The following is a 23,638-nucleotide window of genomic DNA, read 5'->3' on the forward strand; positions in this document are numbered from 1 at the left end:
AGATGAACACACCCATTCTGATACATTCCCAAATGCCCTATACCCCTGCTAGGAAGGGATATCTTATATACATTGGGAGCTACTATCCCCCGAATGGGAGACAAACTGGAGATTGGCATTCCCCTAGACAAAGACACAAGATACAACGTTAATGGCAAAACTCCACAGACAGATCAAGTCAACCTCCCTGGAGTAAATACTGAGGCGTCTAGGCTAATAAATAAATTTTCATATACTGAGGTATGGGGAAGTCATTCTGGCTTATACATGACTTAACCTGAATTCTGTACAAACTAACATTTTATGCTAACAGCCTATTAATTTTATGCAGTTTTATGCTAACAGCCTGTGTGTGGTCTATCAAACATACATGGTTCATCTGCTTTAACTATTAAAGAAAAGGCTACACTGACCAGAAGTAAAGAATGTCTATGTTAAAGATTACACGTCTCCCTTTCTGGGATGCCAGTGCTGGTTCTCCCTCGAGGATAAGCCTCCCTTCCCAGGTGCCAGGGCCATACTGACTGGCTGTGTACATGCTGGTCTGGTTGTTTTGTTTGTTTGCTTGTTTGTTTTTAACTTTGAAGAAATGTATTCCTGACTAATTTAATGTTATTTGCTCTACCAAGATACAGAATTGTGCTGAAAACCATGTTTCTTTGGAGCAGTTTCTCAGAGTTATCTGAGGGGCTCTCTTCTCAGTTATAGTCCTCAGTTTGGCTCAAACAAAACTTCTTCCTGTTCCTATTGTCATGAAAAACTCATCAGTCTAACTAAGAAAGAAGTGGGAAATTTTATTTGAGCCACATTTGATGATTAAAACCAAGATGAGCACCCCAGAAAGTGGAGAACCGTTGCACCCATTAGAAGTCAAGGCACAGTTATGTAAGGTTTTTGACACAGACAGCTGTACATTAAATGATGTATAGCGGACAGTTTATACAATCCAGATCTAAGCGTCATGTGACCCCTTATGAGATCAAGAAGGAATGTTATCCTTTAAGGAGTTGTCCTGGTGCTGCCAGAATGCTGCTCTTCATGGTTCCTGCCGACGAAGGAGGTCTGGCCAATGCCGGATGCAGATGCACAGTGCGCATGTGGGGAGGGAGGGAGCCAAAGGGCAGAGGGAATTTTTGGTTTGAATTTTTCTTGTTTTGCCATAAAACACGAATTTTATTTCACAGTATTATAGATTGTTTATTGATTTTCATTCACAAGGCCCAGGGATGGGTGGAATGAGCCAATCCTGCGATCATCCATCTAGAACCTAGACATACATGACCAAACAGAAAACAGTACCCTCTCCTTAAGGAAGCCTTGTTGGCCACTGCCCCGTGCTACAGGCCTAATTGACCAGGACCTCATTAGAACATGACAATAATCCCATAATAGCCCCATTCCCCCCATAAAGAAACTCAGTGGGGGATACCAGATGGTACAGGATCTCAGGACAGTCAGTGAAGCCACGGAGGATACAAACCCAGTGGTCCCTAATCCCCACACTGGGCTGGCCACTCTTCCATCCACCAGGGCCTGGAATTCTGTGTTAGACTTAAAAGGTGCCTGCATTCCATTAGCCCCAGGGTCAGAAGAAACTTTTGCTTTTGAGTAGCAGGATCCAAACAGGCAACAATAATGACACTGCTGGGTAGTTCTGACCTAGGGTTCAAAAATTCCCCCACCCTCTTCAGGGAAACTTTAGGGAACCCTTCTCCAGGACGTAGGTGACATTCTCATCACCAGCCCTACTAAGAAGGCCCCTGACAAAAATACTGTAACCACCCTGAACCACCTAGCAGATCCAAAGTGTATAAGAAAAGCACTCAAATACTGCAGACTAGGGTGACCTACCTGGTCTCTACTCTCACAGAAGGTCAGTGACACCCCCCAACCCCAGGAAAGGAAAGGAGCCATGTCTCGCCCCTCCTAGAACTGGAAGGCAGCTTGGCCTACTGCATCTGGATCCCTAACTGTGGTCTTATAGCTGGGCCTCTACAAGAAGAGTTGAAAGGAAAGGAGGGTAACCCTAGAATTCAGAAAGGGCCTTCCGAGAACTGAGAAAGCAATTACTTCAGGCCCCTGCCCTGGACCTTACAAATTTAGCTAAATCCTTTGACCCTTACATTCCTGGGAGAAGGAAAGCACCATTAGGGTACTAGCTCAAAAACTGGGACCACTAGAAATGGGCAACGAAGATATGTCCTCCAGGTGGGAGCGACCGTGCTAAGCCAGGAGACGGGGTGCAGCTAAACACCAGGAAAGCCAGCAGCCCACAAGGGACCCCACTTGGTAAGCCTAACCACCCACCTTGCCCTGCAGTTGCAGGATCATCCGGTGGGTACCTCACACTTGAGTGAGGCAGCCCCAGCCTCCAGAGAGATGGCCCCTGTGACTATACACGTGACCCTCTCTAATGACCTGGAGCTTCTCTTCCGAAAAATAACAGAAGTGTGTCCCAAAAGGGCAAAATACTAACTGCAGGAATCATTACACTCATGCAGGGCTAGTGAGCTTCACGGGGGAACCATGTATAACGCTGTCACCATAAAAAAAATCTAACAGTCACAGCAGGGATGGCAGCCAGTGAGCTGCGCCTCAGCTCCAAGCTACTTCAAAAGTCCATTGACTCACTGGCCGGCATGGTCCTGGATGACCGCACTGCCCTGGATTACCTGTGAGCTGACCGCAGTGAAGTCTGATACATCATGCTGTTTTTTCACTAATGTAAGTGAAAGTGCAGGCTACTGTTCAGAAAGCGTCTTGGCTGGCAGAAACCCAGCAGCCAAACTTGGCGGAACACATTTGGAGCCTGGTGAAACAGGCCCACCCTTACGTCACACTGTTTTTAACCTTCCCTGGACCCTTAAGACCATTAGAATCTATAGAACTACAAATGGTGTTTGCTTGGGAAAAGGAGTAGTTGGGGCTGAGGCCTGGTTCAATCAAACCCATCCAGAGGCAGCTGGGGAGAAGTGCTGCTCCTCTACCCGGGGTTATGAGGCCGCCCAAGTCAGCAGGGGCAGTTACAGAGGTCAGACCCATGCCCTCAGTGCCCTTCAAGGATGAGCAGGGCAGAGGAGGGATTTGTCCCCCACAAAGCCTGTTAACAATTCCTGGGAAATAAAAAATGGAATCTGTGTCAGAAAATAAAGTCTAACCTTTTTTCCTTTGTGCTGAGTCTAGTTTCACTTTCTCCTACAATTCCACAAGCAGAGACCTCGCACCCGGCCCTTCAGACCAAAGTTCCTAGTGCAGGACAGACACCTGAGCTCAGGAGGCGTGAGCAGAGATGCTGCACGCACTCTGCAGTCCAGGGCCTGAGCCTCACCAGCTGCTTTAGCCCCGCAAGAACTGTCCCTGCCCCACTGACCAGATCCCTGTAAAGCAGCCTGCCCACGGCCTCTGCTCTAGTGCCTGCTCGCACCTCTCCATTCTTTGATGGAAGAATAAAGTTTTCCTTGGCTTCTGAACTGAACTCAGCCTCGTACTATTGGCTGGTGGGAACTGACTCAGGGGTCGGTAACAGAATTTGAGAACATTGTTATTTCAATGAACAAACATGTTAACCAAACTATAATTAATGTAGAGCAATGTATAAGGCTCAAGTAAAATAAGATGTTTCTAACACTTCAATTTGAGATTTCCATCACTTTGTTACAAGCAAGTTTACTGCAGGTTTTTGTTGTTGTTGTTTATCAGGTCAAGTTTGGAGAAATTAAGTGATTTTTCCAAGGACGTACATCTAATAACCTTGAAAATGGTGGCTGAAGCTTCAATCTTCTCTTAAATACTTTTCCATTAAAAAGGATGCCTCTCTTTAAGCTTTCCCGTTTCTGAGAAATATATAAACTGATAACACTGCTGGGGAGCAGGTGTCTGTACACAGAAACAGTAACTATGCAACACAGTTTAAATTCTGGAATAGAGCTTTGATTGAAAATTGGACACTTTGACCCCCACATTGTGGGTGGTCAAGGTTTTGTTTAGATATGGAAATGAGCCACAGTAAATAACAAGTTTGTACAGAATTTTTGTTCTGTTATTTTAAAATATATATGTAAAACCTAATAACTTCCATTCATTTTTAGTGAGTATTCAAATTATTTACAGAAAACATTTGTAAGTATAATTTTTAAGTAAAGGAAAAAAAGAATGAAAACAAATATCATATTCCAAACGACACAAAAAGCCAGTCCCCCCTCACCTTCCCGAGACACTGAGGTCGTGATACCAGTACCTGATGCCTTTCACCATGTGTAACCATACATGTATGTCTTTGGTTGGGTGTTTTTTTTTTAATAACATGATTTTTTTTTTCTGCATGTTACTTTCCTCTAATAAAATACTGCTTAGAAATTATTCTGTATTAAAATATGCTAGAACCACCCCACTAGGCTTTTTGCTTTTTTGTGTTTTTTGTTTGTTTGTTGGAGAGGGGGAGGTAATTAGGTTTATTTATTTTAACGGAGGTAGTGGGGATTGAACCCTGGACCTCGTGCATGCTAAGCACCGCTCTACCACTGAGCTATACCTTCCCCTCTAATATAACTATTCCACCTGTGTTTAAATCTTTGAATCATATGCTGTTTATTTTGTGAATACACAGTTTCACGAGAATTTGGTGAATTACACAGTTTTCCCCTGAATAATGCAATATTCATCACATGAGATTCTTGCTAAAACTGGACTTTGAAAGGAGGGGCACATACGGGTCTAAGAGAAAGGGCCGGAGCACTGCTACAGTCTAGCGAGCAAAGAATCTTTGAAGGGCGCCGGACTGCCAACTGCACTCTAAACACGCTCCAGGTCAGCATTAAACTGGGTCGCGGAGTCTCGGGTGGAGAAAAATCAATGAAAGCCGCCAAACTGCGCCTGCGCGCTGGAGGCTTCTTGACGGACACGCGCAGGACCCAGAGCAGCCAATCCCCGAGGGGTGGGGCGGGACCTTCTCTGCGTTCCGCACCCTTGCGGCCGCCCACTGGCGGGACCAATTCGGTCTCAGCGCCGATTGGTGGCTGGTGCCTGACAGGGCTTTACAAGCCTTCTCCTCGCGCTTGGCTTCTCCTCAGGTCGGGAGGGCGGGGGCGCCCCGGTTCTGAGGGCGCGCGGGGCCAGGGTGGGCAGGGCGGGTAGCGCGAGAGGGGAGCCGGGGAGGCTGACCGGAACACGCCGTGCGAAACCCTTATAAACCCTCAGCCCGAGACCTTCAAATCCCAGGCCGGGAGGCCCCAGATCCCGTCACCCTGAAAGGCTCCAAATCCCGTCAGCCTTGGGGGACTTGGACCCAGACCTAGAGAGACCTCACATCTCCTCAGCTTCAGAGACTCCAAGTCCCTTCACCCGGAGAAACACCAAATCCCCTAATGCTTAGAACCCCGAATACCTTGAGCAACCCTGTTCCCCTCAGCCCGAAGCACCCACAGAGAGACCAAATTTCCCTCACCTCAGAGACCTAAACACCCTCAGCCTGGGAACCTTAAGCCCTTCATCTTCATCGTCAAAGACCCCAACCAACTTCAGTGTCGGAGAACCTAGCGCCCCTTCACGGGAGACGCCAGATCTCCTCAGCCGCAAAGTTCCCAAATCCTCTCAGCCCGAGCATTCCAAATCTGTTCGGCCGCGAAGACCCCGAGGCCTGTCCTGAGGGATCTCGAATCCCCTCCATCTGAGGAACCCCGTTCCCTCAGCCTGACTGACACCAATCTCCTCAGGCTGAGACAAAGCCTGTGCTACGCCCAGGTTTTTCCAGAGTCCCCAGGGGGAGATCCCCAAAACCCTTCTCTGAGAAGTATTCCTCTTCCCTCGCTGGAACAGAGCCCTGAACGTCAGCCTGACCGCAGTCCCAGCAGTCAGGGGCTTCCAGGTCTCCTCAGGACTCCTCCGACTCTCACCTCAGGACTCCCTCGAACACCCACAGACGCGTCCTTCCCGCTGCCTTTCCTCAGGTGGGCCGAGTTCAGGGGAACTGAAGAAACAAAATCTAGTTCACAGTAGGCTGGCTGTCACGACCCGCGAAGGTCCTTCCATCCCGTCAGTTATCCCAGCACGACGACCCCCCATCCTCTCAGCCTCACTGGGTCCCCACACCTTCCTGTTTTGGACACCCCACCTGAAAGAAGACATACGTGGCTCTGGGCTGTCGCCCCCTCTCAGCACCTTCTCCTTCCACAGGCACCTTGGCCTTGAGGCGGTCCCAGAGCCATGAGCCCAGACAGGTCCTCGGAGGAGAGCACTGAGGGAGATGCTGGGGAAAGAGAGTGGAAGCCCACGGTGAGAGGTGGAGGAGGCCAAGCTGGGCTCCAAGCCGGGTCTACAGGAAGGATAGGGAGAGGGGCCTGGTGACAAGGAGCTGGTCCCTGGAGGACCGCAGACTCCTGGCCTGCACTAGCGGGTGACCTTCTCTGTGAACATACACAGGGTGTCTGGTCCTGTCTGAGATGTTTGGGGGAAGGGGAAACAGGACATAGCATCGTCGACTGCTCTGTGTCAGGGGAGGGTAAGGAACAGGCTCAGTGTTAGCTCAGTTAAGCAGGACACAATCAGGAGGGAAAATCTCCATCCTTGTCTCACAGAGACCTTCCCCCCACCCCCACCCCACCCAGAGGCCTCAGGCTACAGCCTGCACACAAGGTGGAGGAGAAGGCTGTTAAAACTCTAAGTTATGACTTGTATTAGTAAGTCATTGATGAAATCTATTATTTTCTCTAGGGCAAAGATGCTTTCAAAGACATTTCCATATACTTCTCCAAGGAAGAATGGACTGAGATGGGAGAATGGGAAAAAATCCGATATAGGAATGTGAAAAGGAACTATGAAGCCCTGATTACTATAGGTAACAGGAAATGCTGGGTGCAGATGAGCCTGGGAAACATGAAACAGGTCTTCAGTCTCAATATTAGCTTGGCTCTCTCTTAGGCAGGTTCCTCACCCAGCAGTTCCCTTCTGTGTGGAGACTAATGTGGAGGACATTTTTGTTCTTTTGTAGCAGTGTGGGGCTGGCACTGGCTGTGTGGAACTCACCTCTTGACTTGTTCTAGACTCTCCTAGCCCATCCTACTAACTTGCGCTGACTTTGTGGCGTTTTCCATTGCCTCTGTGCTTTGTTGCTTCTTCCAGCTCTTCCATTTTAGGACAAAAATTTAGCTTCTTCCTAGGTCTCAGAGCCCCTCGGCCAGCTTTCATGTGTCACCGCAGGAAGGCCATCAAACCCCAGGTGGATGACACTGAGGATTCTGATGAAGAATGGACACCAAGGCAGCAAGGTGAGGGGCCAGAAGGATTTAGAGATGTCTTCCTGAAACCAACCTGGGTTTAGGTCTCAGTTGCATTTCAGATATTAGTAAAGAAAACATAATCATTCAGCAAACAAGCAAAAAGCGAAACAGAATATTATACAGTAAGATGCTATCCATATAAAGTTTTAAGATATGTAAAATAGTAAGTCTCCTCTTCTCCACCTGGCCTATGTGCGGTTTACTCTGCTCCTCACCATGTCATCTCACAAGACTTTTAGGATCTAGTGATTCCTAGCCAAGAAACAAAAGCATAATTTTCCCATCCCCCAATGGATTCGAATGAACACTGGTAATAAAATCAGGCAGAACTCCAAGAGAGGACATTGGAAAAGAACCAAGCTGGGTTTTAAGGAGCCACACATGAGGAGGCACATACGTTTATGCTGTGTCATGGTCACTTGCATCTTACATATCACTCTGAAAACATCACCACTATCTGGACAGCTGGATGTATTTTGTTGGAAAAAATGATTTCTCTATTTGTGTCAGTGTTTCAGCACTAGTGCTTTGCTCAGTAATGACTATGTGAGAACTTTTGTTGGAAAAAAATCTATATATATATTATTTATAGATACATTAAAAAAGTAGTATATTTATAAAAATCTGAATGTGAATAAGAAGTACCAAAATTATCACCAGAGAAGTAGTTGCTGGCAGGTGGCTTCACTGTGTCTTGGTTTGTTTTTTGTTTGTTTTTATTTTTGTTTTTGAATTTTGAAATAGAAATTAAAAGATCTAAAGCAGTTGTGGCAGAATGTTGACATAAGACTGAACGGTGGTGAATGTATAGGTTTTCCAGTATAATTCTCCATAGTTTTCTATATGTTTAAAATTTATCATTTTTTAAATTTATTTTTGCTAAACATTGTTAATTAGTAAAAGGGAAACTAAAGAAACCTTAATTAGACTGTAAATCCACCAAAGAGTTTTCTAATACTAATCTCATAACAGTTCAGTTATTGAATTAAATCTCTTAGGAGAGGAAATGATTAACATACTATATAAAGATACATTATTTATATATACTTAATCCCACCACATGATCTTCTTACCCCAAGCTGAATCTGATTCTTTTCTTGACTCTGGGAGATGGTGAGAGAACTATTTAGTCTCCCTGATCTTTCCCACATTTCACTAACCAGAGACAGCATCAGGTAAATAGAATGAAGTGCAATCACTATAAAATAGAAGTGAGAAGCACACTTCCTCTTCTGCTGCTCAGACAGGAGAATTTAGGCAGGTTAATCTGTCTAGACTGGATAAAGCAGTTCAGATTAGGTTTATGATTGCCCACCTACAGATTTCTGTTCCCTTAGGGTCTTAAAATTAGTGTTTAAGAGATATGAAAACTCAACATGGGGTTATCTGCAAAAGTTTTGCCATGACAAGAAAGTCTTCATAGGGAATATTTACCCCACGGTTTACTATACGTCTACACATCTTTATTTACCCTCTTAACAATTTCTGACTATACAGCGCAGTACTAACTATATGCACATTGTTGTACAACAAATCTCTAGAATATTTCATCTTGCATGACTGAAACTCTATACCCACTGAGCAACAACTCTCTTTTTCTTCCTCCCCATAGCCCTTGGCAACCACTAGCCTATTTTCTGTTTCCATGAATTTGATTAATGTAGATGTAAATGGAATCACACAGTATTTGTATTTTTGTGATTGGTCCCTTTCACTTAGCATAATGTCCTCAAGGTCCATCCATGATGTAGCATATGACAGAATTTCATTATTTTTTAAGGCTGAATAATATTCTATTGTATGTATATACCACATTTTCTTTTCTTTTTTCTTTTCTTTTCTTTTCTTTTCTTTTCTTTTAAATATACCACATTTTCTTTATCTGTTTATCTACCAATAAACATTTAGGTTTCTTCCACATCTTGGCTATTGTGAATAATGCTGCAATAACCATGGATGTTCACATATTTATTTAAGATCCTGTTTTCAACTTTTAATGGATATATACCCATATATATGTTTAATCACATAACAGTTCTAGTTCTAATTTTTTGAGGAACCTCCATACTGTGTTTCATAAAGGCTGCAATATGTTACACTCCCCAAAACAGTGTGTAAGGTGTGTAAGGGTTCCAGTTTCTCCACATCTTTACCAACACTTATTATTGTCTCTCTTTTCTTCATAGTGGCCATCCTAACAGGTATGAGATAATTTCTCACTGTGGTTTTAATTTGTAGTTCCCTGTTGACTACTAATATTGAACATCTTTTCATATGTTTGTTGGCCATTTGTTTATCTTCTGTGGAGGAATGTCTATTCAAGCCCTTTTCCCATTGTATTAGTCAGCTCAGGCTGCCATAACAAAATACCATAGACTGAGCAGCTTAAACCACAGAAATTTGTTTTCTCACAATTCTGGAGGATGGAAGTTTGATATCTGGGTGTCATCATGATCAATTTCTCTTCCTGGCTTATAGGCAGCCTCCATATTGCTGTATGTTTACATGACCTATTCTTTGCATAGGCACACTCTTGGAGACAGAGAGCCACTTCTTTTAAGAGCACTAATCCCATCATGAAAGCCCCACTCTAGTGACCTTATCTAACCCTAACCGCCCTCCAAAGGCCTCATCTCCAAATACCTCACATTGAGGGTTACAGTTTCAACACAGGAATTTTGGAGGGACATAACTCAGTCTATAGCACTCAATTTTCAATCGGGTTACTTGGTGTTTACTATTGAGTTGTAGGGGTTCTTTATATATTCTGGATATTAACCCTTTATCAGATATGTGTTTACAAATATTTGCCACAATTCTGTAGGGTGCCTTTTTGCTCTGTTCATTGTGTCCTTTGCTGCAGAGAAGTTTTAAATTTAATGTCCCATTTGTCTATTTTTGCTTTTGTTACTTGCACTTTTGGTGTCATATCTAAGAAATCATTGCCCATTCCAATGTCATGAAGCTTCCCCCCTTGTTTTGTCTAAAAGCTTTATCGTTTCAGGTCTGACATTTAGGTCTTTAGTCCATTTTGAGATGATTTTTGTATATAATGTAAGATAAGATCTTAATTCTTTTGCATGTGGATATTCTGTTTCCCCATTTGCCTAAGGGATTATCCTTTCCCCATTGTGTAGTCTTGGAACCCTTGATGAAGGTCATTGGGCCATATACCCAACAGTTTTTACTCCTGTTTATTTCTGGCTCTCTATTCTCTGCCACTGGTTTATATGTCTGTCTTTATGTCGATACTATACTCTTGGTTACTGCAGCTTTATAATATGTTTTGATATCAGAAAGTGTGAGTCCTTCATCTTTGCTCTTCTGTCTCAAGATTGTTTTGGCTATTTGGGGTCCTCTGAGATTCCATATTAACTGTAGGATGGCTTTTTCTAAATCTGCAAAAGATTCCATTGGGATTCTAACAGGGATTGCATTGAATCTTTAGATTGCTTTTGGTACTATGGATATCTTAAACAATGTTAAGTCTCTCAATCTATAAACATGGGATGTCTTTCTATTTACTTGTATCTTCTTTAATTTCTTTCAGCAATATTTTGTAGTTTTCAGTGTCTTCATCTCCTTAAGTTACTCCTAATTATTTCATTCTTTTTGATGCTATTATAAATAGGATGGTTTTCTTAATTTCCTTTTTGGAATGTTCATTGTTAGTACATAGAAATGTAACTGATTTTTGAGTGTTGATTTTCAATCCTGCAACTTTGCTAAATTCCTTTATTAGTTCTAACAGGATTTTTTAAGATTTTCTACACATAAAATCATGTCATCTGTGAACAGACATAATTTTGCTTCCTTCCTTTCCAGACTGGATGCCTTTTGTTTCCTTTTCTTATCTAATGCTCTGGCTAGGGCTTCTAGTACTCTGTTGACTAGAAGTGGTGACAGTGGGAATCCTTGCCTTTTTTTCTTGATCTTAGGAGAAAAAAGCTTTCAGTTTTTCACTGTTGAATATGATGTTAGAAGTGGAATTTTCATAAATGACCTTTATTATAGTGAGGTAACTTCCCTCTATTTCTAGTTTGTTGAGTATTTTTGTCATGAAAGGCTAGAAATCTTATTTTTAAAAAATAAATGTAATAGATACTTTATAAACATAGGATGAAGCAGGAACAAGTTTTTGTCTATTTTTTCCTCTAATTTTAAGAAAATTATTTGGTGCTCCCGCTGGAAGCACAGGCCTTGATGAGACAGAAATCATTTTCCAATCACCAATAATCCTTGTACTTGTCACTCTCTAGTTTAGAATTCTGTGTCTCTAAAGAGAATGCCCAGAGTTTGGAACCATTTACCAACCAAAACACTGATTTCTCATCACCTTTTAGTTAAAACTTCTTGGGTGGACTTCAGAGCGGAGCATAGTAGACACAAGAAGGTGAGTATATCCTGAATCCTGTTGACAGGAAAATCTTCCTCACACAGCCAATCACAGGTAAGAAGAGGAGGATGCACAGAATATTCTAGGAATCGCTGCCTTCCCTTCCTTCTCTCTTTAACACAATGTCTGATAACATTATCATTTCAATAGTTAATAAGAACAGCAACAATAGTAGGGTTTTTTCACATTATTTATTTTAATAACATTTCAGACTTTAAGTTTTTCATATGAATAAACTCACTTAAACCTTACAACAACCCTACAGTACCCATAGGAAGGTACTATAACTGTCACCTTTTATAGATCAAGAAACTGAAATTTTTTAAAAATTGATTTATGCCTGAGATCACAGACTCACTGGTAGTGCAATCTAATCCAGAGCTCCTTCTCCAAGCCACTTACAAGCGTATTAATGTTTCCCTAGTTTTATAAAGTCAACATTGTCTTGTTTATACATCTGTCCCTCATTCACCTGACTGATGACACCAACCTCAGTTCTTTTCTGCCAAGCTAAGACTATCTGACTACAGGAGGCTTTTAGGTATGTGGGCAGTTTGAACAGTGAATGGTCCGAGATGAAGAAGGAGACAGGATCCCCACCCTGGGCCTCCTACTCTAACAAGGGGAAGCACCTCTCAGCCCTGAGGAGCTTCAGATTTGATAACTGAGAAACAATAGGTAAGAAAACAACTTAAGGACTGCACACAGGTCGCACGCTTTCCAGTAGAAACTCATCCGTCTGGAATTGACATCAAGTGCTCATTCTTGGAGGAGGAAGTAACAGCTCCTTCCCCTGAGCTCTAGCTAGGACTCTCATGTTTGGAATCCTTTGTTTAGCCTGCCTGTGCATTCCAGTCTTCGAGAGCCTGGTCCATATCTGTTTCTTCTCAGAAGTCCCAGGCCCAGCTTAAGGCCCCAAGGGCCCCCTGAATGTTTTCTGAATGAGCAATTCCATATTTAAACGTTCAGCTAGATGTAAGAGGACCAAGAAATGCTGAAGAAAATAGTATCTGTGAGCTAGATTTCAAATATGGAGACAGCTGAGGGGATAAGCTGATAGCAGGACTATAATTTCACACTCACACTGTACTAAATAGCTTACAAAGAAATTTGGTGAATTATTAAGTTTCATGTTCACTAAAACATTAAGAATCATATATAGCAATTTACAGATCAGGAAACTGAAGAGAACTAGCTTAGTAGTACAGCCTTATTCCAGCAGAATTGATGGGGACCAGCTAGTCTATTTCCAAATATTCTCTCTAGGATAAGGCAATTCGCTACTTTTAGCATCATTTTCTTTATTGTCTAGATATGTTCCTGCCAACCATGTCTTTGTTCTTGTCCCAATCTCACTGCTCTGTCACCTATTTTCCAGAGGTGTTCTGTGCCCTCTATGCTTTGCTACATCTCCTCTTCTATCAAACGTTCACTAATTAACAGAAGATCCCCTCTTTTCCTCTATAAGCTCTTACCTGCTTCTTTCACAGACCTTGCTGACTCTCCAGCTGGTCTTCCCAAGTCTTCTCCCTCCCTTGCTCTTACTTTTATAGAGAAATTTGAAGGGAAAGTCCTTTATTTACTCTCTGGTGTTCAGACCCCCCAGGTATTTCCAAGGGTTGTTGAAGTATTAACTAAAGTCATGCAAGTGAAAATAACGTCGGGGGTTGGCACAGCTCAGTGATGGAGCACATGCTTAGCATTCACAAGGTCCTGGGCTCAAACCCCAGTACCTCCATTTTAAAAGATAAATAAACCTAATTACCTCCCCCGCCGCCCCCCCAAAAAAGAAAGAAAATGCATCTTAAGCCCTAAAGAACTAAAGAAATGCATTTGTCTTTTACTGTGTGACGCTCACATTGAAGGGAATGCCCAGGGGGCCATTAAGTAATCAATCTAGTTTGAAGGAGTTGTCGGGAACAGCAAAACCGCTGAAGACAAGTGGCTCCGAGCAGGCCCAGAAACCATTTCCCCCTCTCGGAGAAGCAAGCACCTCTGGGCGGCACTCCAGACAAAAACTGGGTAAGAGAAGGTTACTTAGGGACTTCATTCCCTCTAAGTCCTCTAGAAAGGTTAATAAATGTGGCCTAGGTATGTGGGGTGGACTCTGGCTAGGCCTGAGTTTAAACTTGACTAACCTGAGTTAGCACTGGGGCTTTGGGAAAATCTTACAAATGTTCTGAGCCCCTGATTGCTAATTGGTAAAGTGAACATAAGGATACATAACTCATATATTTTTTGAAAGCATTAAATTAAATACAATAGTATTGAGACATACCAGTTGTTCAATAAATCCAGATATAATCATAGGGACCACACTTTCTAGTGTCGTATGCCAGGGCCTTCACTCAATGCCTAACATGGAATGTGCCCTCAATAAATATTTTCTGAATGAATAAATATGTGAATGAACCATTTTCTAAGTAGAAGGGTTTGGAAGTTAACCCTAATAATGGGAATGGCCGGAAGCTAAAATTGAATTAAGCATCTGGAGTCAGTGTGGAGTCTTAGTCTTTCTGAACCAACAGTTAAAGGAAGAAAATCAAAGCATGTAGAAGGACAGGTGATAATCTAACGGGAGGAGATTTCACATTTTCTGGTAAAACGGGCTAACACTCCAGACCCCACCAACCTCACTAACCTATGCTTCTCCAATTTAGAGCTCAGAAGGAAGGAGAGTCAAGTGAAGACGTACAGCCTGCGAGAAAGAAAGGGCCACGCATACCAGGAGGTCAGCGAGCCCCAGGATGATGACTACCTCTGTGAGTGACCCTGCTGACCTGCTCACAAAGAAGGCTGCTATGTCTTGTACAATAATCTCATTTCATCATTTGGTCCCCAAGTCATTCCCTTCCTCTAGTGACTTGGAGTACAGGATTGAGGCTAAATGATGTGAGTGCCCTGGGTCTTTGTGAAACACTTCACCAGGAACATGCACTATACCTTCCCTAATCCCTGTTGCTCTCGCCTCCAGATTGTGAGAAGTGCCAGAACTTCTTCATTGACAGCTGTGCTGCTCACGGGCCCCCTACATTTGTAAAGGACAGTGCAGTGGAAAGGGGGCATCCTAACCGCTCAGCCCTCACTCTGCCCCCTGGATTAAGAATCGGACCATCGGGCATCCCAGAGGCTGGGCTTGGAGTATGGAACGAAGCATCTGATCTGCCGTTGGGTCTGCACTTTGGCCCCTATGAGGGTCAGATCACAGAAGATGAAGAGGCAGCCAACAGTGGATACTCCTGGCTGGTGAGAAACATGCACTTCTTCCCCTGCACTCTGGTTTCCACATCCCTTCTGTGCCTTGGTGGGACCTCACCTCCTGCATGCTAGGATTTGGATGGGGATGGCCTGGTCAGCTTGTACACTGGATTTTGCATGAACATGGAACTTCCACTTAAAGATCAGAGGGCAGGTGGGAACACAGGGGTACAAACACGAAGAAGTGGCTCCTCCCCTTGGGGCCCTGCCCGAGTGGACAGACAGACTTGGACATTAGATGTTGATTAAGGAGCTTATCGTGTGGCCATGGCTGGTAGTTGAATCCATGCAGGCTGAAGAGCACTGATGACAGCAGAGTGAAATAATACTCCCCAGCAAAAAATAAATTAAATAAAATAAAGCCTTTAATGTCTTTTTCTGAAACTCAGATCACCAAAGGGAGAAACTGCTATGAGTATGTGGATGGAAAGGATAAATCTTGGGCCAACTGGATGAGGTAAGTCCAGTGTGTTTCCAGGTTCCAGAGAGGACATTCATGTCTCTCAGGCCCACATCCCTCTCCTTCTCATCACACCTCCCTCAACGGTTTTTACGTCGTCTGTCTCTCTTTTTTCTCCATACAATACTCTTTCATTTAAAGAGACATTAGAAACACAGAAGATAAAAATATAGTATATGTCCTCAAAATATAAGTCTCTAGGCTAGAAAAAATTTGAGTACTTAAAAAAACCCCAAAGAGTCTATATTTACCAAGGACACTTTAATTTACCTGACATGTATTAAGCACTTACTACACTTCAGTTTAGACAACGGAGTTCATTACTTAAACAGATACTGCAGACAAACATTAAACAACTGATTTTAGGAATATTTACCTATAATTTTCCTGTTTTTCGGGAACTACACAGTGTCAGGACAACCTGAGATGAGGGACTTTTAATCTGTGAGGGCAGCAAGTCTTCCCAGCCTCACTCTAATTAGAACTGAGCTCTGCAGCCTGCGAAGGAATGGTCTGCAGTGTGGACCTGACCCGGCCCCTCTTTCTGAAGGCCTCTCATTCTGTCAGGGGATGCAGACTGTGAATAAACTATTATTGTTCTGTGTAACTGTGCTAAGTCGAAGAGATCTCCCAGTTTCTACAAGACCCTGGGGAAGACAAGGGAATGGTACCTTACATAAAGTGTGAGGAGACTGGAGAAAAAGGCCCCTCAAAAGACAACCAGCTTGGGCCGAACAATGAGGGGTATGTGCTCATCTAGAAGCAGAGTTCATGATCAAGCACCAGGTTCTCTGGTGTGAAAGCAGAACTTAAGTCGGAGTTTAGAGAAGCTAAAGGCCACTCAAGGTGGAGATAAGCCTGGAACTGAACTTCGAAAAGCAGACGATTAGGTTAAGAGAGAAAAGCACTCCAGCCATGATGGGGTGTCAGCAGGGTGTGGAGATGGGAGTTCACAGGACAGGGAAGGAGACTTAGGTGTGAACAGCAGGTTCTGGGAAGGAATGGTGGGTGTGGTTGCATCAGAGAAGGAAGGCAAGGAGCCGGGCATGGATCTGATGGGTGGGGGAACTTACACTCTTTCCTGCCTCAACCCAGGTATGTGAACTGTGCCCGGGATGACGAGGAGCAGAACTTGGTGGCCTTTCAGTATCACAGGCAGATCTTCTACCGGACCTGCCGAGTGGTTAGGCCAGGCTGTGAGCTGCTGGTCTGGTATGGGGACGAGTACGGCCAGGAGCTGGGCATCAAGTGGGGCAGCCAGTGGAAGAGAGAGCACACCACAGGGCAAGGTGGGCACCACCACTCCCCGAGCAGGAAGAGAAGGAACGCTCTCCTTGGGGACTTTCATGGTCCAGCTCCTAAGTAGAGTAAAATCCAGTCTGAAGAAGGGAAAATTTCAATTAAGATGCTTCAGAAATTGACTTATCTTATATGTCTTTGACTCTTAGGGGAAATGTTTATATTTAATTTTTTTCTTCTAATTTTTTTTAACATTTCATGCAAGAAATATATAACATCACATAGTGTGGAAAGACTCAGAGGCAAGAACAAGTTTTCGAGCATCAACAGCTCTCTCACCCTTAGCTGTTTCTTCACTTCCTCTGTATTTCTAAGTGACACGTGTCCGTTGATTTGCATTCACTCATTATTTCACTCAGTTGCCTTGTGAGCTCATACTCTGTGCCAGACGGGGCTCCAGGCACTGGAAACAGAGATTGAACAGGGCGGTCAGAATCACTGTTCTCGGGCAGTGGAGGGGAGGGAAGTACGTCTGCATAGAGCCAGACATGGGTTAGTGCTCTGAGGAAAACCCGTCCAGGAAAAGTGCCTCGGGATCAGTGTGAGGGGAGGCAGGGGTGGCAGAGGGTGCTCGGGAAGGCCTCTCTCCAGAGATGACATCTGTGGGCAAGGACTCCAGGCAGAGGGAGCAGCCATGCACCAGCCCCAGGGCAGAAAGGAGACAGGCCATTCAGGTGGTCACAGAAGGACACCCAGAGGGAAGGAAGGAGGCTGAATAGACACACAAAAGCCTTTGTACCTACCAGGCTTAGGCACTGGGTTTTCCTGAGTGAGATGGAACAGTCATGTGGGTTTCAGCTAGAAGTGGCATGATGTGTGTCCTAAGATAATGCTTTGGTTAATTTTTGGAAAGAGACGCAATAGGGAATCCCTTCAGAGATCAGTTCCCCGTCAGGTGAGAGAGGGCAGCACACGGCTCAGGATGAGTGGGAGTCAGGCTGCGAGAAGTCTGGTGGGTTAGAGTCAGGCTTACACTGGACTTCCTCTGGTCTTTTAAATGGACTAATACTGAATGAAATAAATCAAATATGAATACTTGCTGTGAGGCCTGAGGAAGGACATACTTTTATGTTTATGGAAAACAGAGAGAAGCACTTCATGACCTAACTGGGCAGCAGCAGCCAGAGTCCTCCCGTCTGTGGGACCTGGGTGACTCTGTCCTGTCTAATCTGAGTGCCCCCTCTTCCTCAGAGAGATCCAGGCCCATGGGGTGCTCAGCTAAATATGTCTCTGTGAATTAGGAGACTCAAATTCAGCTTTCCTCACAGGCTGTTTAACCACAGCGCTGTCCTGCCCCCCACATGTGTAGATCTCCAGGCTGAATTCCCCCAGCTTAATAGATCCCTTTCTGCTCACAGGGGTTCACTCAGGATGACTCCACCTAAGTCACCGAGAGTGTTGCTGCTTCTCAATACATTAAAATACCTGTGGACACTGTGTCACATGTGATACAGCTTTAAAGACACTTACACATGGAGAAAGGTCACTGCAGCTCCATCTCTATAAGGAGTGAAGCTGCCTCTGACGCTCCTTGAAGATCCCTAGTCTGGATGTAGAAAAGGCCCTTAATATGGACTTTCTGGACTTCTGAAGATGTAGTGAATAAAAATGGAATGGGTGGGGGTGGAGGGCAGAGCTCAGTGGCAGAGCGCATGCTTAGCATGCGCAAGGTCCTGGGTTCAATCCCCAGTAGCTCCTCTAAAAATAAATAAACCTAATTACCTGCCCCTCCCCCGCTACCAAAATAAAAATAGATAATACAAGATTAAATATAAAAATTTTTAAAAGTGAAATTGAAAAAACAGTAAACGGACAAACAGGTTTTAAAGAAACACTTGGTGGGTGACACCGTGTGCTGTCAATGCGCTAGACGATTAGTGGGGCAGGCCTCACCAGGAGACAAAACACCTGACTGACCAAAAGCTTCCTCTTTCAGCAGAACCAAAGATCTATCCATGTCCCTCCTACTCTGTGGCCTTCTCCAGTCAGAAATTCCTCAGCCAACATGTGAAACACAACCACCCCTCTCAGATCCTCCCAAGAACAGCTGCAGGAAGACACCTTGAGCCAGAAGATCCCTGCCCAGGCAATCAAAATCAGCAGCAGCAGCATTCTGACCAACACAGCTGGAATGACAAACCTGAAGGTCAAGAGGTCAAGGAAAGGTCCAAACCTTTTCTGAAAAGGATAAGACTGAGGAGGATTTCAGGGGCCTTTTCCTACTCACACAAAGGACAAATGGGGAACTCCAGGGTACATGACAGAATGATGGAGGAAGAGCCCAGCACAGGCCAGAAAGTGAATTCAAAAGACACAGGCAAATTATTCACGTGGGCAGGAGTGTCAAGAACTGTAGAAGTCAAGTATGGAGAGTATGGGCAAGGCTCCAAGGATACGTCACATCTCACCACACACCAGAGGACACACACAGGGGAGAAGCCCTATGTTTGCAGGGAGTGTGGACGAGGCTTTACACGGAAGTCAAATCTCACCAGACACCAGAGGACACACACAGGGGAGAAGCCCTATGTTTGCAGGGAGTGTGGACGAGGCTTTACACGGAAGTCACATCTCACCACACACCAGAGGACACACACAGGGGAGAAGCCCTATGTTTGCAGGGAGTGTGGACGAGGCTTTACACAGAAGTCAAATCTCACCATACACCAGAGGACACACACAGGGGAGAAGCCCTATGTTTGCAGGGAGTGTGGACGAGGCTTTACACAGAAGTCAAATCTCACCATACACCAGAGGACACACACAGGGGAGAAGCCCTATGTTTGCAAAGAGGGTGAGTGAGTCATTACCAATAAACCACATCTTAGCCACAGGAGGACTAATTAACACATACATACTCCATACCTCAGCTCTGACTGGGTGTCAAAGGAAGTCTATGACCCCTAACACTCAGGACAGAAATTACTGATTAAATAGATCCTCCACTTTCGTGACAAGAGATGAGGTAGATAAACAGGGGAGGGTTTCTTAAGTGTTCTGGAGATGTTCATAACAATACGCTTCACAGTATTTTGGTCTCCTGTTCTAATAAATTTTGTCTCCACACAAATCTGAAGCCCAGACTATGTACCTCATTCCCCTTCTTATCACTGAAAACAGTGGGGTCCAGGAGGGCCACAGAGAACTCATACTCTCAGCCCAGTCTCCACAGGAACTGAACCCCTGGAAAGGCATAAGTCTGAAGTCAATCCGATTAGGGTACTGGACAATTGATTCCTGTGTCCAGGGAGAGTAATCTAGGATTCGAGACAGACTTATCAGGTTGGGGAACTCCTTGGTCTCTTGGGAAGTGTGGCCTCTTCTCCTAATAGACCCCACCCTCCCTTGGCCTCTCCTGGTTCCTCTCTGGTTTCCTCCGACTCCTGCAGCCTCAAAGGTGAAAGCCGTGTGCACGTGGGTATGTATGCAAGCACGTGTGTGCATGAGTGTGTGCCTGGCTCAGTCTGGGGCATCTGGTCTCCCTCACTCTCTCATCGCTGTCCCCTCTAGGTCAGCACCTCACGGCATACAGCATGTGGACTCCAGATCAGACCACAGTGGGTCGATTCTCAGCTCTGCCCTCACCAGCTGTGTGACCTAGGGCAAGATGCTCAACCTCTCGGTGCCTCTTTTTTTTTTTTTTTTTTTTTTGCTCTTCTAATCTATAAAATGGGATGGGAGCTCTAGCTTTTGGTTTGATGTTAAAAGTTGGATCAGCATGGGCAGAATCTGGCACAGAGACTGGCTGAGAATGCAAGACCTGCACTTTGTTCTATCCCTGCATGACTATCAATGCCCACGTCTTCCAGGTGTTCAGAGCTGGACAAGGAAAGACAGAGACAGGGTAGAGACCTGGGAGCCAAATCATGACGCTGGGCAGACCCCACTGGTTTCTCCTCCGCAGACTTGCAGCCCTGAGAAGGAGGTGTGAGGTCAGGGACACTAAGGGAGGGGTGAACCGCCCTCCCACGGAGCCCCAGCAGCCTCAGAACCCCCTCAACACAGGCAGGCAGCCTGGCTGAGAACAGACTCTGGAGACAGCGTCTGCAGGAACCAAGGGAGCCGTGAGTCTCTGAACCCCTTTCTGCCCCACCTGCACAGAGCGTCCACAAAGCCCACCACACAGCACTCCTGTACGCACTTGCCCTGGACCCGGGCCTGTGCTTCAGTGCAACGTGGTGCCACCTTGAAATTCTCAACCATTTTATCTTTAAAGTTAGGTTTTATAAGCAAAGTCTATAACTTATAATGAAAAAGAATTTGAAAAGGAATATACTATGTACCTGTAGGACGGAAGCACTGTGCTGTACACCAGACACTGACACAGCATTGTAAACTGACTAGACTCCAATTTAAATAAATAAATAAATAGTTATGTAGGAAAAACAAGTAAGTGAAGTCTGAAGGGACAACGGGGCACACTCTAAGCAGAGCAGATCCGCACAACGTCCCCAAGGCCCCAGGAGCACAGGGCTCCCGTGGACCAGCGAGTAGAGGCGAGCATGTCATACCTGCCACTGGGCCAGTGAGGGCGCTGACCGCCCAGGGGTCACGCTTCTCTGAGACCCAGAACTGCATTTGAATGCAGACGGGAGCAGCGCTGTTCAAGGAGACATGCCCCTGAGGACCCATCACATCCTCTCCCTCACAACTCCCCCCCTCACCCCGCTTCTGAGGAGTCCTAGGCTTAGCCCAGTCCTGCTCCTGCCGAGACGGGCTCAGGAAGGCTGAATCCCAACCCGTTGCCAGAAGATACCAAAAGGAGTGTGGCCACCAGGGGGGCACCCAAACCCCACGACCGCCTGACCCACGCCCCAGGCTTGTAAAGTCTCTACATAAACTATATGGATTTCAATAATAAAACCCATTATTATTTTCCATTTTCTTTCGTGCTTTTTTAAATGAGCGTGTGCCTGTGGTTTTGTCTCCCTACGGGAAGAGAAGCAGCATAAAGCTTTCAATATTCTGTGGCTTTGCATTTGGGCCATGGGAGGGACAGAGTTGGAGACAATATAGGCAAAGTTGTTTCCACTGAAATACATGGTAGGGGAGATTCTCACCGCCATTTCCCACCAGACCTGACCTGGAACCCCTCTGGAAGGCTGAGCATTTCAAGCTCTGCTCCCTTTCCTGCCCTCCAGCCAAAAACCTCATTCCTAGCAGGGTGCCAGCCTCCAAGATGGTGCAAAGTCCATCTCCTGTGACCTACTCCCTGTGTGGTCCCCACCCTTGTAGAACAGGGATGACCTGTGTTGTGGAAATGATGTGTGAAACTCCCAAAGCTAGCCCACAAAGAGGCATTTCATACCATCTCAGGTCACTGTCCCACCCACTGCCAGCTGCTGGCAGCCACAGTCCTTGTTTTGAAGAGGAGCCTCAGAGAAGTGTGCACTCTGCCACATGCTGTGTTCAGCGAGGCCTCTGTCCTGTCCCCAGGACATCCATCAGGCCTGCAAGGCCATCCAGCTGCACCTGCTGGTTTCCCAGCACCTCCACTGACGCTGTGACTACCCTGGATGGGGCCCAGCGGCCCCCACAGCTCTCACAGCCCCACCTGCTTCTGCTCTGCTCATCTGCACCCTGGTAAGGACACTGCCGGCTTGCGGACCGTAGCTGAGCAGATGAGGGGTCTATCACCAAGACAGTCGGCCAAGAACTCAGAACAGCAGCGTGCCCTCCACAGCTGGGGCAGAGCACAAGAGGGTAGACTTGTCTTCAGCCCCAGACTCTGCCCTGTAGGCCCTCCCGTGAACCCTGGAGCAGAACCTGCAGTGATTCTGCCGCGGTTGGAAGAAGTGCTGCTCTGACTCCCCGGCTCCTGGGACATGAGAGAAACTCAGAAAGCTGGTTCTTACGGGATGGGCTTTCCCTGGACCCAGCTTCTGTGGGGCCAGTTTCCAGACAGGATGCCCCCCTGACAATGGGAGGAGAGAAAGATGGACAGAAGGGGCCTGGGAGCAGTGGGACAGGTGGGAAGACAGGGTACAGAGCATCACCCACCCCTTTTGCACCTGAGAGTGTTTCAGCCCCTGAAATATCATGTTAATGGGGGACAGGTTCCTACAGTGACAGGCAAGTCAAAGGATGCCCTAAAGATTTCTGAAAAAGGTAAACAAATCGTGTGGAAATTATTATAATTCTTGGTGAATTATTTGAATGAGAACTTACATCACTTGATGCAGTTTTATCGTCTGCAGTGTGAGGAGACTACAAAGGGAACACACTTAATTTTAGGTTTTGATGTTTCTGTACTGCCATGCTGACTGTGAGCTGTTGAGATTATCAACTCTTCATTCTTGCAGGAACTTCTGTGACGTAAGTCACAGCAACAGACACAGGTGACCATAAGGACACCCACAACACAGCCGCTGCCCACATCAACCCCGGCCAAGACCTCCCGGTGCCACATAACATGTTCACCATCACCCAGCACACTAGAATCATCAATGGTGCTCACTTCTGGGCTGGACCAACAGGTCAGGGGTCAGGAGGGGCCACTGGTGATGCAATCACAACTACATTTGTCCCAGATGGTAAAGCATAGACACCAGCCAATCAGAACAGACACCAACCAACCAGAACAGGTTCACAACCAATCAGAACACACTTCAGACCAAATAGAACATGCACCAACCAATCAGAAGAGGTGTCTGCTGCAGACAAGGCCCTGGCTGGTGCCCACAGGCTGACTTTGAGCTCTGGGCATCTTAAACCCTAAGGTATCCCTGGAATAAATCAGCAATGAAACCCACAAGACTCCTCCTGTAACTGGAAAAGGAAATGGCTCTGCTCCCCACAAAACTAGACCATGTGCCCTGGTGAAAATAGGAAAAGATGCCTAGCATCCTGCCCTCCATAAGTGCTGACCGTGTCACCGAAGGGGTCCCAGGACCCCCTGGTTTGGTGCTGGGACTAGAGATATACCAATCAGATCCCAGTTCAGGTGAAGTT

At 45.6% G+C, this 23,638-nt stretch overlaps 2 protein-coding genes across 2 annotated transcripts; both read left to right on the forward strand.

The window, feature by feature from the left end:
- The first annotated feature begins 5,212 nt into the window (after positions 1-5,212).
- On the forward strand, positions 5,213-20,283 carry PRDM7 (PR/SET domain 7). The gene is made up of 11 exons (XM_074349965.1): positions 5,213-6,270; positions 6,709-6,832; positions 7,155-7,262; positions 11,618-11,667; positions 13,536-13,692; positions 14,331-14,432; positions 14,645-14,916; positions 15,318-15,385; positions 16,484-16,677; positions 18,627-19,481; positions 20,198-20,283. Exons 1-11 carry the CDS (start codon positions 6,202-6,204, stop codon positions 20,281-20,283), a joined length of 2,085 nt encoding a protein of 694 aa, XP_074206066.1. The 5' UTR covers positions 5,213-6,201.
- Positions 7,491-10,148, forward strand: LOC105080887 (large ribosomal subunit protein eL39-like). Its single transcript, XM_045506688.1, is given in 2 exon segments — positions 7,491-7,638; positions 10,138-10,148. Coding segments are annotated over 2 exon segments (159 nt in total).
- Positions 20,284-23,638: the final 3,355 nt, after the last annotated feature.

Source organism: Camelus bactrianus, chromosome 21 (assembly GCF_048773025.1).
Source record: "Camelus bactrianus isolate YW-2024 breed Bactrian camel chromosome 21, ASM4877302v1, whole genome shotgun sequence".
NCBI lineage: Eukaryota > Metazoa > Chordata > Mammalia > Artiodactyla > Camelidae > Camelus > Camelus bactrianus.

Excerpts from the sequence above, each read along its gene's own strand:
- PRDM7 (XM_074349965.1), top strand. The coding sequence starts at position 6,202 with ATGAGCCCAGACAGGTCCTCGGAGGAGAGCACTGAGGGAGATGCTGGG. Across the intron at positions 14,917-15,317 it reads ACAGTGGATACTCCTGGCTG|ATCACCAAAGGGAGAAACTG; the intron begins GTGAGAAACATG and ends TCTGAAACTCAG. Across the intron at positions 15,386-16,483 it reads TCTTGGGCCAACTGGATGAG|GTATGTGAACTGTGCCCGGG; the intron begins GTAAGTCCAGTG and ends GCCTCAACCCAG.